The 14,266-nt window shown below is 40.8% G+C and overlaps 2 protein-coding genes across 5 annotated transcripts in view; one reads left to right on the top strand and one right to left on the bottom strand.

Moving 5' to 3' along the window:
- Positions 1 to 935: 935 nt before the first annotated feature.
- Positions 936 to 11,148, bottom strand: pcyt1ba (phosphate cytidylyltransferase 1B, choline a). Of its 3 annotated transcripts, none has more exons than XM_088001145.1 (10): positions 10,652 to 11,147; positions 9,882 to 10,017; positions 9,370 to 9,600; positions 6,818 to 6,917; positions 4,153 to 4,269; positions 3,905 to 4,056; positions 3,150 to 3,228; positions 2,898 to 3,040; positions 2,583 to 2,771; positions 936 to 1,267 (listed from the first exon to the last, which is right to left on the bottom strand). In XM_088001145.1, exons 3-10 carry the CDS (start codon positions 9,406 to 9,408, stop codon positions 1,043 to 1,045), a joined length of 1,044 nt encoding a protein of 347 aa, XP_087857271.1. In that variant the 5' UTR covers positions 9,409 to 9,600; positions 9,882 to 10,017; positions 10,652 to 11,147; the 3' UTR covers positions 936 to 1,042. The 3 variants fall into 3 exon arrangements, with proteins under 3 accessions (XP_087857271.1, XP_087857272.1, XP_014838995.1); XM_088001146.1 differs by having other exon boundaries at positions 9,882 to 10,014; positions 10,652 to 10,741; XM_014983509.2 differs by lacking the exons at positions 9,370 to 9,600; positions 9,882 to 10,017 and having other exon boundaries at positions 10,652 to 11,148.
- An 818-nt stretch (positions 11,149 to 11,966) lies between these two features.
- Positions 11,967 to 14,266, top strand: part of pola1 (polymerase (DNA directed), alpha 1) — a 54,386-nt gene continuing 52,086 nt past the window's right edge. For both annotated transcript variants that reach the window (XM_014983512.2, XM_014983511.2), the window contains exons 1-6: positions 11,967 to 12,507; positions 13,121 to 13,248; positions 13,520 to 13,616; positions 13,700 to 13,774; positions 13,852 to 13,967; positions 14,111 to 14,173. In XM_014983512.2, the coding sequence (XP_014838998.2) occupies positions 12,459 to 12,507; positions 13,121 to 13,248; positions 13,520 to 13,616; positions 13,700 to 13,774; positions 13,852 to 13,967; positions 14,111 to 14,173 (528 nt within the window). In that variant the 5' untranslated portion in view covers positions 11,967 to 12,458. The remainder of the gene's footprint in view (positions 12,508 to 13,120; positions 13,249 to 13,519; positions 13,617 to 13,699; positions 13,775 to 13,851; positions 13,968 to 14,110; positions 14,174 to 14,266) is intronic.

Here is a 14,266-nt window from a genome sequence, read left to right as displayed (position 1 = left end):
AAAGGCCAAATCAACACAGAAATGGTTCCCCAGACACAGAATCGACACTTCTTTCATGCCCATTTCAGTACCTGGATGTAAAACCCACAGGAAACCATCGGAGCAGGGGTCCCATAAGAACATCATGGAGGACCCGGGACTTTGTGCAAAGAGGTACTGTGCCAGACATTGTTTTGTTGAAAACAACAGTATTTTTTAACATGGAGTTTCGCTTTCACTGAAGAAATGTACTCAAATTAGAGGATGGATTATTCGGCTTTTTTTTTATTACGAATTTAAGCTTTTGCAAACAGGGTGATTTTATTTTAGGGCTTTTAATTCATCTTTACCAATGGTGTCATCAAATTTGTGAATACAGAATTTTCATTTGAATAATAATTCTCTTAAAAAGTGCTTTTAAAAAGCAAAAGGATCTTATTAGTAAAGCTTAAACTTTTTTGGTGGGTGGAGGGGCATCACATAAATAAAAATGGTTCAAAGTAGCATTAGTGATGTATTTGGGTTGCCCATTGTGTCCTTTCTGCTATTCTAAACTCTAAGTTTGGGGGGATTCTAGAGTGAAACTTATGGAAGGTTGGCATCTTACAAAGTAAGGACAAAAAGCAGGACAAGAAGCAACCCAGTGATACTATAAGCAGGCTGGTTGAGTGTCTGTATTAGTTCTGGACAATCCAAAGCAAGTCCCCTTCACTGATATTGCACAGGATTCCTGTCCTTGTAGAAAACGGAGACGTTAAATACATCGAATAAATCCACATCCTGCTCTTCGCCTCTCACCCTTTTTTTTTTTTCTGCTTGGCTCTTCAGAGAATGATGGCTTTTTTTATTAGCTCCACAGGTCCGGACCACAGTTCCCCTGATCAATGTCAGCATTGCAAATCTGCAACGTCTTTGAGGAAACCTGATTCTGTTTCCAGCCGCTGTTTAAAGAAAAGTTTTTGTTGTTGTCGTTTTGTTTTGTTTTTTATTTAGTTTTTTTTTTTGGTGAAGTGTTCCCAGGCAGTGTACCATGAAAGTGAAACGTTTCTGTCTGAATCCACATCTACTTCTCGTCTTCGTCGCCTTCGCTCATGCTGCTCATCGAGGCCGATGCGCCTTTGGGGGAGGTGGGGGGCGAGGGCCGGGCGTTGTACCAGCGGGCGGGGGGCGACGGAGGGGACGGGGAGCGCAGCGGGGACAGTTCACGCGGGGGGCTGTTGCAGGGCGATTCTCTGGGAGACAGAGCGTAGGACAGCATCCGACCACTGCGCTCCTGAAACACTTGCTTCTGTTCAACAGCAGAAGAAGCAGAAGAAGAAGAAGAAAATGAAGGTTCGTACGCGTGTAGCCTGCGATTTGCAGTGCAATTTCTAAACCCGGAGCAGACCTGGGAACAAATTCTGATGAGTAAACACAACAGGATGGATGTTGTAAAAAAAAAAATGAAAACACTCCCCCCTGGTTTCTTTTTCCCATCCGATCCTTGCTTGTTAAAATTCCACCTAAATCACTGGTGAACCGCAGTCGGTCCTTAAGGGCTGGTGTCCTGCATGCTTTCATTTCCCCCCCTGGTTTTAACTAGCCTGAACCAAATGAATGGTTCATTAGCCTGCTCCTGCAGAGCTTGATGAAACGCTCAGGAGCTAATTCAGCTGTCATGGAGCAGGAACATGCATCGGCCCTTGAGGACTGGCTTGTGACGCCTATAACATTTTGTTGATGGGAACCGGCTCATTTTGTCCACCAGAAAGGTCACAATTTGAGTGGCAAACGTTGAGGCTAAGACAAAGAGAAGGAGGCAGAACTCTGGCTTGTCAGGAAGTTTTTTGTTTGGCAGCACAGATGTAGTTTTAGGTATGTTGGAAATAGAAAACAGTAGCTTGATGCATTCAAAACTGGAAGACAAAAAACTCAAAAAGAAATATATGGGAAAAATTTGATGTTTTTTTTTTATTCAAAGGGTTACATACACTAAGAATGCCTTTCAGTCTATAACACCATGAGTCTCTTAGACTTAATTAAGTTAAATAGAGGAAAATGTGTGTAGATGTTTCACAGGAAATTCACAAACACACTGCTTGCTTCATGGAAAACTAAACATGACTCAGTGAAAGCAACAGGGAAAGAACTGTTGACACTTGCAAGTCTGATTCATCTAGAAAATGCAAAGTATCATCCATTAAAAAAAAAAAAGAATTATATGCAAGTTTAAACACCACAGGAATGACCATCAATCGTACTGCTCAGCGTATGAACCTCAGAGCTGAAACAAAAGACCTTATGAACCAGGCAGAAAGTTGATCAAATGCATCTTCCAAACAGACTATGATCCTAAGTATACTACCAAATAAACCACAAAGTGGCCTAAGGAAAACAAAATCAATGTTTTGTCAATGTGTGGTAACAACTGTGATTTTTACACATCTTCATCTGTCAATAAATATTAAGTCAAATAGCGGCATCTAATTTCTGTCATTTTCTCTAAATTCAATGTAAAACAATAAAAGGTTTTAAGCTTATTGACAGAAGGCTTGAATTATGATGAACCATTAATGTGGTGGACATATTTGTAGCATTATAATTGAGTACCGTGCTTGACTTACCCATGTCCCATCAGGTCCAAAAAGTTCTAAGAAGTTGCCAATGAATTCTCTAGACTTTTCTTCCCATTTCTGGATGAGATCGTGACTCTTCTCCTCCACCCGGTAGACAAAATGTTTACTCTTTTCTTCGACATTTCGAACCTTTTCCTTCATGCGATCTACCTGGTTCTGTAGCCGATACTTCTTCTCCTAAGGGGATAAAAAAAATAATCAGGAAACACGATAAGTAAAAGTTCTAGTCAGGTGACCAAGAACTTGCTTTGTCTGCTGCAAATTCAGATTTGGCCACTGTTCTGACACGGTGCAATGTCTTACGTTGATGTAGCTGACGTTGAGCTCTTTAGCCGTGTAGCCCCGCTGCAGGTTGCGTCGGGCGTAGACGTCGTAGTCTCTGACAATTCTAGTAATTATGTCGGAGGTGGAGATCCCCTCCGTCCGTTGCGTGGGCACGAACATCCCTGGTTGACAGTAAAAGATGCCAGCAGAAGGTTATTTCGGCCCGATCCTCCTTTAGTGGTGAAATGTGCGACACGATTTTCTGATTTCCCCGCAGATCACCGCCCGAACCTGCTTCTTTGATGTGTTTGTAAACGTCCTCACTTCCTGCTGAGGAGTACGGGATATCGTCGTGAGCCACAAAATCGATCTGAGAAACAACCAAAGGACATGTACTGTTTGGCAGAAAACACAGGAAACATGAGAAGAGCTCAAGCGAACATGCAGTAGGGCCTTTAAGTTCTGCACTACTTACAGAACCTTGGAAAAGTATTCCTTCTCGTTGAGATTTTCACAACTCAATTTTATTGGGTTTTTATGAGATGCAGTACATCAACACAGAGTAATACTACGGAAAAACTATGTATTCTACCCCCTTTACTCTAAAACCCCTCGATAACATCCAGTCCAACAAAATTCATTCAGAAATCACATCATAAATATTTTTTCCCCCCCTATGATTGGATTTGCTTCCTTTTGTTCTTCACTCTGTTCTTGCTCCGTACTGATCAGCCCCGTCGCTATTCATCATATTACTGAACTATTTTACTGGCATTAGCAAACGATGATCTTGCTGTTTCAGTGATAAGAAAGCAAACTAAGAGCATACTGTGTGTTAAAACACAAAGATGATCAAAAACTGCTGTATACTGGAGTAAACCAGGCAGATGTAGATTAACGAAGCCCAATGTTTCGTCACATCACGTCAACGTAAACTGCATTTGTGATGAGTCAACTTTTTTCATGTCAAGTTTTTTTCTCTCTCTCTCTCTTTCTCTTAGCGGCATTTTAGGAAGATAGCACTTGAGTGTTTCTCATAAACGCACCTTGTGTTTCTCGAGGAACTCCGGCGTGAGAGTCCACGGTGCGTCTCTCAGGACTTCGTCCACGTAGCGGCAATGCCTCAGGGCTTCGTAGCGCTCGTGTTCCGTCATGACTGTGAAACCCTTATACTTGTGGGTCAGTTCGTCGCTGCACACTGTTCCAGGAGCAATGAAGAGAAAACACACAGACGCATGCAGAAACATCAAACGGTTATGAAGAGTTTGGGAGAGTTATTGGTAGCCTCTCTTACCTCCTACTATGAGATAGGTGTTTGGAAACAGGTTCTTGGCCTGCATGAGCGCACGAGCGTGCCCCGAGTGGAACAGGTCAAAGATGCCATCTGCGTAGACTCTGACCGGCCGGTCCACTGAAAAAAAACAAACAAACAAAAAACAATACCGCTACGAATTAGCGCAATAAGCTAATTGCTGTAACATTCAGAAAAACTTAGAAGAGGAAACAATTGGAGTTGTAACCACAGTTATATCAGTACACAGCAAATTCGGAAGTGTCAGATTTCCAGTGCAAGTGTTGTATGTTAAAAATACAGTGTTAATTCAACAACATGAGGGTTAGTGAGTGTTAGTTTCCCTAACACTCACTAAAGAGTTCCAAAGAGTTAAACAAAAGGCAATCCAGTCCAGTGTTGATTTCTAAATTAACTCCAACAGTCTAACTCAACACTCAGTCTGGTGTTGATTTAGAAATCAACATCAGACAGTTCCTCTGACAATTGTAACATATTTATGACATCACATCAGTGAAGGAGCAACAGATAAGATAGGGGTTGCAGCAGGCTCCCAGCCTAGACCTACAGTGGGCCTCATGGGAGACAAATTTTCTTTATAACATCTGATGAGAACTGTAAAAGGAGAGACATGAATTTTATACCCCCAGTAGGATATATAGTAGGGTGCCCCATTGTTGACTCATGGTTGCTAAAAACTTTACCAGACTGACTGATTTTAGTGACATAGTGAGTGTAAAATATTGAATAAAATGTTGTGCCACCTGACTGGCTTTATTTTCACTCTTATATTTAACTTTATGACACACAAAACTACAAATGAATCGTCCTTATTGTCTCTATGTGCATTCTGGGTAAAGCTTGTCACCAACGTCATCATCAGTCACTTGGCAACAAAAATGGCAAACTAGCTAGAGCATTTCTACGGATTACGTTAACATGTTTTAAATTTCTGTTGTTTCATCATTAGTGACCAGTAGCCTGGAGTTTCTGTTCTTCTCTTGGTTTGTCGTACTTCATGTCAGATGGACTTCAAAATGACATAGTCGCTCTCTGTGGTGACGAAACTTGTTAGCTCCGCTGTTGCGGGCGTGTCCATGTTGTAAGGTTAAATCATCATGAGCTTTATTATTTGGGCCCGGTCATTAGCCCCGCCCCCCGGCCCACGCCGTCTTGTTCCGTTACTGCGTCACATGTTTGCCTGAGGAGCGGAGGCAGCAGTATGGCGTCTTGTCTGGAGCTTATTTTAACAAGGCAAGTTTCATGTTAAAATGATCATGTTTTTGACTATTTTTTATGGAGGCATTATTTTTCCGTTTACACAAGAGTATCGATTCATATACACAGTTCGCTTAACGTACATTTATTTGTTTGGATATCACGGTATATACGACTGTTTATTATCTTAACCAAACATCGAAACTGTCAGGAAAATCTGGAGGCCATTTGAGTTAACATTATTTAGCTGCGGGATCGTTTTCTTTTAAGTTTTTGGCTGTAGACTGCAAAATGGGGGCGTGGCTATGCTGGACCATTGGCTTGATCTATGCCACAGGTGTCAAACTCCAGTCCTGGAGGGCCACTGTCCTGTAACATTTAGATGTGCCGCTGCTGCACCACACCTGAATACAATAATTAGGTGATTAGCAGGACTCTGGAGAACGTATATACACAGTGAGGAGGCAGTTGAGCCATTTGACTCTGGTATTTTGTACCTGTGGCACATCTAAAAACTGCCAAAATGTTTTTTCTTTGTCAGTGTGTCATGTTGGTGACTGAAGCCTGTTATGATGACTCCAACACATTTCTTCAGACAGGTTGGCAGGACTTTTAATGCTGTACAAATTTTTTTATATAAGCTGACTAATTTCTTCAGTAATTATTTCTGACTTTTTTATGCTTTATCTTGTAAACCGGGTGGGCAGAGTAATTTGAATAAATATGATGGTGACACACAAAGCTGAGTCTGATTAGTTTTGCTCACACTACTTTTTAAAATATTTATTTATTATCCTAATGTTTCTGCTATATTTCTTGTTTTTCCTTCCAGGCTGGAACTCTTCCTCCTTCATATTGGTGAAAACAAGAGCAGCACCAAAGACACTTCACCATCAGCAATCACAAGGCCATCCATGGCTGCTTCCAATGAACTTTCAAAGCACACTTCACCTTCAGTGCAAAGTACCATGAATGTATGACCTTTGTTGCATATTGCTGTCAATGCTGTTGTTTTGCAATAAAAGTAGATTACATACTGCAACTGGTGCTGGTGTTTTTGTAGCATCTAATGTATTTTAAAATGAATTTGGGGATTATTGATGGCCAATAGTTTCTGGGGGAAAAAAGGTTTTAATTGCTCTAGTGGCTTTTATTTGGTAGTAAATTGACAAAAAAAATGTGAGTAATGAGAAAAGGGGAAGACCAGGAAGCGACCCCACGCATTGAAAACTAGAACCTTCATATGTGGGGTGTGCTTAACCCCACATAAGCCATTCAAGTCTGTGGTTGTAATGTGAGAAAATATGAAAAAGTTAGAGATCTGAATAGTTTTGAAAATGCAAGGACTTCAGACACAGCTTATAAAACATGACTTTCAAAATGGGGGAGGAAGTCAAACAAAGACGAAGCGAAGAATGAGGATAAAAGCAGCGTGAAGGTGAACGTGTACCTGGGGTGCCTCTGCGGGCCTGCGTGATGCTGAGCTTCTCGTGAGGCGCTCGACAGTCGCAGCTGGTCTCCGCGGCGAAGATGGCAGGCTCGGTGAGAGTCTGAGTCAGAAAGGGACTGGGTTAAAGGAAGACCCAGGAGAACAGCCATTTGCCCCTTCCCTCGCTACTTACAGAAAACCACCATTAAGGTATTGACTACATCTGATGCTCACTCTGCACTCTGAGACAGCGGAGACAGAAAGAGCTGCACTCAGTGCTATTGATCACCAACACTCACCTCTCGCCGCAATCAACTGTATGCACTGAACATGACAGAGAGGACAAAAATCTTTGGTAAGCGTGGCGCTGGAAGGGAGAAGTGAACTCTCTCCCACTCTGACAAGAAATTAAAACCAGAGAGCACAGACGGACAAACCAGATAACGGGATATACTAATTTGTAAGTGCCAAGACTGTTATCAAGGTCAAAACGCTGCAATGTGAGCCCTCCTGAAAAAAAATTAAAATGTAAAAAATAAACTGTGTTCGTGTGCCATCTGTTGACTGCAGGGGAGTATTCACCGAATCTCATTCACACCCGTGAAAGAGAGACAGAGCAGAGCAGAAAGCTGTGGGAGTGTGAGAGGAGGAAGAGAACATGGAAACGGGTTCAGCCAGGCCCCTGACGTCAGTGGCTCCTCCAGGAGCAGCGGCGAAAAAATAGAGTCTGAAACGATAGCGGGTTTCAGGTAAACAGGTAATTAGTTGTTGGGGGGTTTCGTAGACCTTCAGTCGCAGAGAAACTGCGAGGTGGTTCTGGACACAAGCATTTTGTAAGAATCGCAGAAACAGTTGCTTGTTATTAAATTTGTGGATGATACAGTTAAAAATGTCTGGAGTAAGCCAAAGATGTGGGCTGCAGTCTGGACGCAACTGTTGTTGTGCAGTAATTAAACAGGCAACAAATAACTATGAAGGCATCACATGAAAATATAGAATTCGTTGCTTTTACATTAACACAGGTGCAAGTTTACTTTTGCTCTGTGCATCTTTGCTCTGCTTTTGAAATTAGATAGCTTTTTTGGAGATGCAGAACCCCTGCAACTTATTGGCAACTAACTCTGCTGTTAGTACTCTCTGCAACCTCCTGTAGGGAATAGAACAGCGATTTTTTTTTACATTACTGTGATATTTCAGTAATTTGGAGGATTCTTCTTCGCCCAAGCTCTTTGGGTTCTCCAAAGTGCTGGCTCGTCTTTCACGCCACAGGTTTTCTATTAGGTCTGGAAAGTGTGATGGACAAAGAAGAAAGTTGATTTCTGCGTTGATTCGGCTGCATGTTTAAGATCTTCATCCAGCAAGAAGATCAATTGAAAATGAATTTTCTCTTTTCTGGTCAAAACCCATAGATTTTATATGAAAATATCACAATAGTCCAAAAAAAAAAAAAAACTCACAATGCGCTCTAACACTGTTCTTTGAAACATAAACAGGCCCAGAGTATGACACATCCTATTTAGCAAATGAAGGGAATGAAGTTCATCTTCTGTTTTATCCTTGACCAAACTTGAGATTTCATTCTCAAAAAGCTCAAATCACCCATTCCAGTTAAAATCCTTTTATGGTGGTAGACCAATGAAAAATAAAAACATAATTGCGATGCCACAAAAATATGGGTGTTGAAAACAATTATTTGACTTTTTGAAACAAATAATGTACTCAATTAAGTCCAAAGGGTAGGATTTTTTGGACTGTGCTACTCCAATGAACGATACATTTAACTTGAAGCTTTTTCCTCCAACATTTTTGCTGTGTGTAATTTAAACAGGAAAAACTCGAAGCTCAGACAGCAGCAGCTACAAAAATCCCTTCAGGAAGACGCCTCATCACTTGTGATTCCTTGGGCATGGTGAGATTGTTGAGAGTTAGCAAAGAGCAGATGGCCAAGGTTAAACTTTGTGATCAGGAGAGTACAAGGGCCTATCAGGGCGTGCGGCTGGAGCGTGCTCACTGTAAAGCCCGATCTGGCACAAGATACAGCATCTGGCCTAAGAAGGATTAAAGCGGCAGGGGAGGAAAATAAAAAAAGGACACAAGCCAGTAGCCATAGCATGACTAGCCAAGAGAGAGACTGCCGTAAAGAAAACAGGCTGAGGCAAAGAAGAAATAGGTAAATGACGACTCGGTGGAGACAAAAGGGCTGACAGCATGATTTGTGTCAAAGAGGAATAAAGCAGAGTATCCCAACGCAGGAGGCTCTGTGATTTCACTGCGACAGTTCTCACTCAGCAGGACATTTCTCTTCCTTTGGCAGCCCCCTCAACAACAACAACACCGTCCACTCAGCACTCTGAGCATCTCCTTCAGGCACATGCAATCCAGGATCTGTTTCATAACAGGGGACAGAGGAGGAACCTTTTGTTTTCCCCCTTACTTCCTGTCTCCCTTCCTCACACACACACACACACACACACACACACACACACACACACACACACACACACATACACAGTTAGTATACACACTCTCATCTCACAGAAAGGCAAGCAAACAGCCGTGCACATCCTCCCTACCGTCCGGGGATGAGGGCAGGTGTGTTCTAGCTCCTCCATTTTTCCCAAAGCCTCATGGGATGCAGCTGATTTCTCCCTGTTTTGTGACTCAGCATCAATGAGGAGATGCTGCTCTCCTCACCAGTCTCCTCTATTTTCCCCGCCCACTCTCTCCTCTGTCTGTCTCCCTCTCCCTCCTTCTTGCCCTTCTTCCCACGGGGTGCAGTCCTTCACAGTCAGCCGGGGAAAGACCTGGTTAGAAGCGATGTGGAATCAAGGTGGGGGGAGATTTTTTTTTTTTTTTTTTTTTTTTTTAAGGAGGCACAATCCCACAACAGATTTAAGTAAGATATGCATCGTGTTGCTCTAAATATTTAATAATCTAAGCTTCCACAATAAGTAAAGACTCTAAAAAAAAGCACAACAACAACAACAACAACAACAACAATAATAATAATAATAATAATAATAATAATAATAATAATAATAATAATAATAATAAGACAAAAATCTCAAGCATTTCTATAACTCACATGGTAGAAATTGGTTTCTGCCCAGTGGGTCTGTAAGGCGCATCATGTGTACAGAATGTGCCGACCACGCCTACCCGGCGCATCAATTGCCTCTCCGGTTGACAAATAGGGCGCACCCACTGTAACCCCGAAGCTGCTGCAGACAAAGACGCATGGAAGAGGTCTCACTCACGGCTATTTCTAATATCAAGCTGCCTCAAACTACAACTTTGATATTTAAAGAGAATGATAAAAAAAAATAAAATAATCCGAGCTACAATAATTACAAGGGACTGCAACAGTCATAACTCCACAACATTGCGTTACGCTTTTCATATGAGAGATTAGGTAAATAATGTGAGTGGAGCGTCTGTCTAAGGAGACCATCTGGACCATTTCTATGGTGACGGAGGAGAGGAAAGAGAGCTCCCAAATTCGGACCAATCATCGCCCGCCGTAGCAACATAAACTGTGATGATTGGTGGACGAAACCGTTTCACGATTACAAACAAAACACTAAGCAGAGCATGAATACTAAATATTTAGGTCAAATGTTCAATACATATAGAACTAACTGTAAACTTACTTACGTTACAGCATGTTATAAAATATATTAAACTCCGACTTCCCCGCCAAAACCAGGCTCTTCCTTTTCAACGGTAAAGCAGTTTATTCCTATTTTATTTAGACGTGGAAAATGCGTCAAACTCGTCAAACTGTAACCATATCCCTAAAAAGATAAGTAAATAAAAAAAGAAATACGTCTAGACATTATTTTAACCTTATCTTACCTTCCACGATCCTCTTCTGCAACAAAGAGACGTAACAACCGCGCAGCCGGGGTTCACTCTGACGCGGCGCTGTTTCACCATCTTGCTCCTGTGGTAGACTGAAATAAGTGAGCTCTGTCCTCTTTTTCTTCTTCTTTTTTTTTTTTTTTTTTTTAAATATGTCCGTTTTGCTACAGCACAGCAGAACAAATACGTCCCGCCCTGTCCAGCCCGTCCCAGACACAGATCAGCTGCTCCCCTCTGATAAGTGTGGGCCACCGTCCACACCGCGCCACATACAGTAGATAATCCGGCTGTCAGACATGCATGAATCCCCCTCCTATTGTACTTAACTTCATGTATAACATGCGACTGCTTGTAACCATTAATTCATATGATGCCACAGATTCATCTAAATAGGGTATCGTTGAAAAGTGTTTTTTTCTTTCTTTCTTTCTCTCTTTCTTGTAACTCAATTCAAAAGTGGTGCTGTGATAAAATAATATACATGGTTATATCCATGAGTATCAAAGCAAATATATATATATATATGTAAACAAACTCCCAAACATATCAGGGGGTTTTTATATACCCTGTGTGTTATTATTTTAACAACAAACAACTCACAGAATGTGCCTGATTACAGTGTCTTTATGAGAGCCAGATATTTAATACTACTTCTCTACAGTAATGATTACTTGTTACTCATCTTTCCGGTTTAAACAAAATTTTTTGTGCTTTTACATAAAAATGTTTCCCAAAGATCCTGGAGAGAAGTAATGCTTTGCTAAGTTAAACTGCATGAACATTAGGTATAAATCAGACAGTCAAACTTATCACTTCTTTAAAAATACTATGGCTAAAAGGATGATGAGCATATAGCTTTTCTAAATACTATTCTAAATACTCCCACACTAATAGATATAGCAAATATTATTGTACGCAATTCTTAGATAAGCTTTTACGGTGTTTACGCAGAAAGCTCAAGTGAGCAGCTTGAATAAGAGACAAACTGTGCTTTGTGTTTTCATTATTGCTTGTACTGTAGTTCCTCTGTGGCCCCAGTCTGGGACAGTAATCTATTGTGCCCTTTACAGACCGGCTTCGTTTCTGTGGCAACGGACATCATGGAGGTACAGTGACACAGACACTAAAAACTGGAGAACAATAGCCTAAAATTGTCGTCACAAATGGTATATTAAGGAAGGACAAGATTATTTATTAGACAAGCATTTCATACTGAATAAAATTACATGGAATAGAATAGATAGATAGAAAGAAAAGGTGAAGATTTAATTCTTTTTACTTGAAAAGATTTCTCTGTTAAATCAATTAGTACCTTTAAACAGCATATTAAACTCTTTTCCTCTGAAATTAAAATAACTTGCTCACTTTGGCAAAATAGAGAAGGGGTGGCTTTATGATTAGCCTTTCTGACTGAATTAAGAGATGAAAATTTTCTCTTCCCATTTCATAAACAAATAATAAAAACAATAAAAATAATAGCTTTATAAATGTTTGGATGTTGGACGTAGCTACGTTTTAATACAATGACATAAAATGCAAATTAAATGTAATCCATCAGGTTAGTGAACTTCCTATAAATAAAACACAGTAAAACCACTATAGAATTTATGGCTGAATTTAGATAGACCAATGTCGCCCCCTTCTGGGCATATTATAAGCAGCATATCCGGTAACTGGCTGACAGCAGCGTGATGTCATTTCCTGCATATGACTTTCCCCGGGAAGGCGCTTTGGCGCGGGTTGCTGTGTTGTTGTGCTGCTGTCATTCAGTTGTCGGAATAAAGACCAAATAACAGAAGTAATGGCTCCGGTGGCAGACCCAGATAAAGACATGGACGTTCCGGACGGTGGTGAGTTTGTTTCTCCGGTTTTCCGTTACAGGACAGCTGCTTGTTTAGGCGTTCAAATTGAAATTATTAGCTAACACGACGGCTAGCTTAGTTTAACATTTGCTAACAGGCTTTGGCGTAGGGTACTGCTTGTGTCTTTATGACGGGATTAGATAGATTCAAATGAGGTTTGTCACGTGAATCTGGTATTTGTTCTTGATAAAAAAAAAGGTGAAAAGGAACAAATGGGATACTTCAGAAGGTAAGAATTTCACTCAGTGTCATTGTTCTTTTCAGCCTTACTACAGCTTTACTTCCAAAAGAATTACCACAATGTGTCCATCCATTCGCTGCTAATCAAATTCACCTGGCTGGTTAGCGGGTCATTAAAAATATTACTATTTATGGTTTAATTGGCTCTCGTGGCCTTCATTGGAGAGTGGTCAAACAATTTTTTTAGTTTGATTAAAAAAAGTGAATCGTTTAGTTTTTTTTTGTTGAAATTCACCTCTAATATGTCCTTTTTTTATTCATAAAAGTATATTGTTTTAGTATTTTATGTCTAATTCTGTGTAAATGTAGCAGAAATGGAGGATTTTGTGTTAAAAAAAAATAATTGTGTGACTCTCCTCAGATGAGAAGGGCGATGCCTGCAGTCTGGCCAAGTCTCGCTCCAGACGAGAGAAGCGGGAGAAGGTGGGCAGGAAGTCTGCGCTGGAGCAGCTCAAGAAGGCCAAAAAGGGGGAAAAGATCAAATATGAGGTGATAAAGACAATATGTTTCTGTTTTGCATGCTTGTAAAGATTCTTTATGCAATTCATAAAACCAGTGGCAAGCTGAGACTTTTTTTTTTTTGCTGTGCTGTTTTTCTTCCACTCAACTTTCCATCATAGTGCTCGCCGTTCAAGAAACTTTGAAAAACCCATTTGTTTTTCTAGATATTAATTCGTAAAGTTCAATTGAAGTGAACATAAGATGGTTTTCTGCTGTGCTTCTCTTCAGACTGTGTTTAGCTGGTGTTTGCCTTTTGCAGGTGGAGGAGATCACCAGCGTGTACGAAGAGGTGGACGAGCAGCAATACTCGAAAATGGTGCGAGAGAGGCAGGAGGACGACTGGATTATTGACGATGGTGAGATCTGGTTTTGAGAAACCACTGCAGAGCGCAGGCTGATGGAGGGTTCTTTATGCCAAGTAACACCTTCCTTCTTTCAGACGGCACAGGATATGTTGAAGATGGGCGAGAGATCTTCGACGATGATTTAGACGACGATGTTGTTGAAAGCAAAGGTTACAAGCTGAAAATCCTTTTGAAGAATTGAAAAATACAGATATCTTGTGCTTAAGTATTTGGTTTGTGCTTCCAGGAAAAGGGGGCGCAAAAGGGGGAGAGTCAAAGAAAACTCTGAAGAAATCTTCGGTAGCGAAGCCTAACACTATTAAGAGTCTCTTCATGAACAGCAACGTTAAGAGGCCTGCAGAGGTCGGTATTTATGAGAATCTTTGACAAGATATTCTCTAAACTCACTGCACGCTTAATCTTTTCGTAACGTATGCTGTAGTCAGACATTAGATGATGTTCTTACATTTTTCTCATGTTTTGTAATTTTTTTTTTTCTCTTACAGAAAGATGTAGATCTGTCCAAAGATGACTTGTTAGGAGATATTTTACAAGATCTACACAATGAGGTTTGTTTGAGTGGAGAATTAAACCAAACATTCTCCCACTGACGGGACTGGGAAATAGTTCCTGCTGCCTTTAACCTCTCTAATACCTTATTC

The sequence above is a fragment of the Poecilia mexicana genome, unplaced genomic scaffold (genome assembly GCF_051168715.1).
Source record: "Poecilia mexicana isolate PSO_F unplaced genomic scaffold, ASM5116871v1 scaffold_20, whole genome shotgun sequence".
Taxonomy (NCBI): domain Eukaryota; kingdom Metazoa; phylum Chordata; class Actinopteri; order Cyprinodontiformes; family Poeciliidae; genus Poecilia; species Poecilia mexicana.
The sequence above is the reverse complement of the archived record's forward strand: the minus strand, read 5'-3'. Positions and strand labels throughout refer to the sequence as shown.

Excerpts from the sequence above, each read along its gene's own strand:
- pcyt1ba (XM_014983509.2), bottom strand. The coding sequence starts at position 10,732 with ATGGTGAAACAGCGCCGCGTCAGAGTGAACCCCGGCTGCGCGGTTGTT. Across the intron at positions 3,229-3,904 it reads AGTTCCTCGAGAAACACAAG|ATCGATTTTGTGGCTCACGA; the intron begins GTGCGTTTATGA and ends GTTGTTTCTCAG. Across the intron at positions 1,268-2,582 it reads TTGGACCTGATGGGACATGG|AAGCAAGTGTTTCAGGAGCG; the intron begins GTAAGTCAAGCA and ends GCTGTTGAACAG.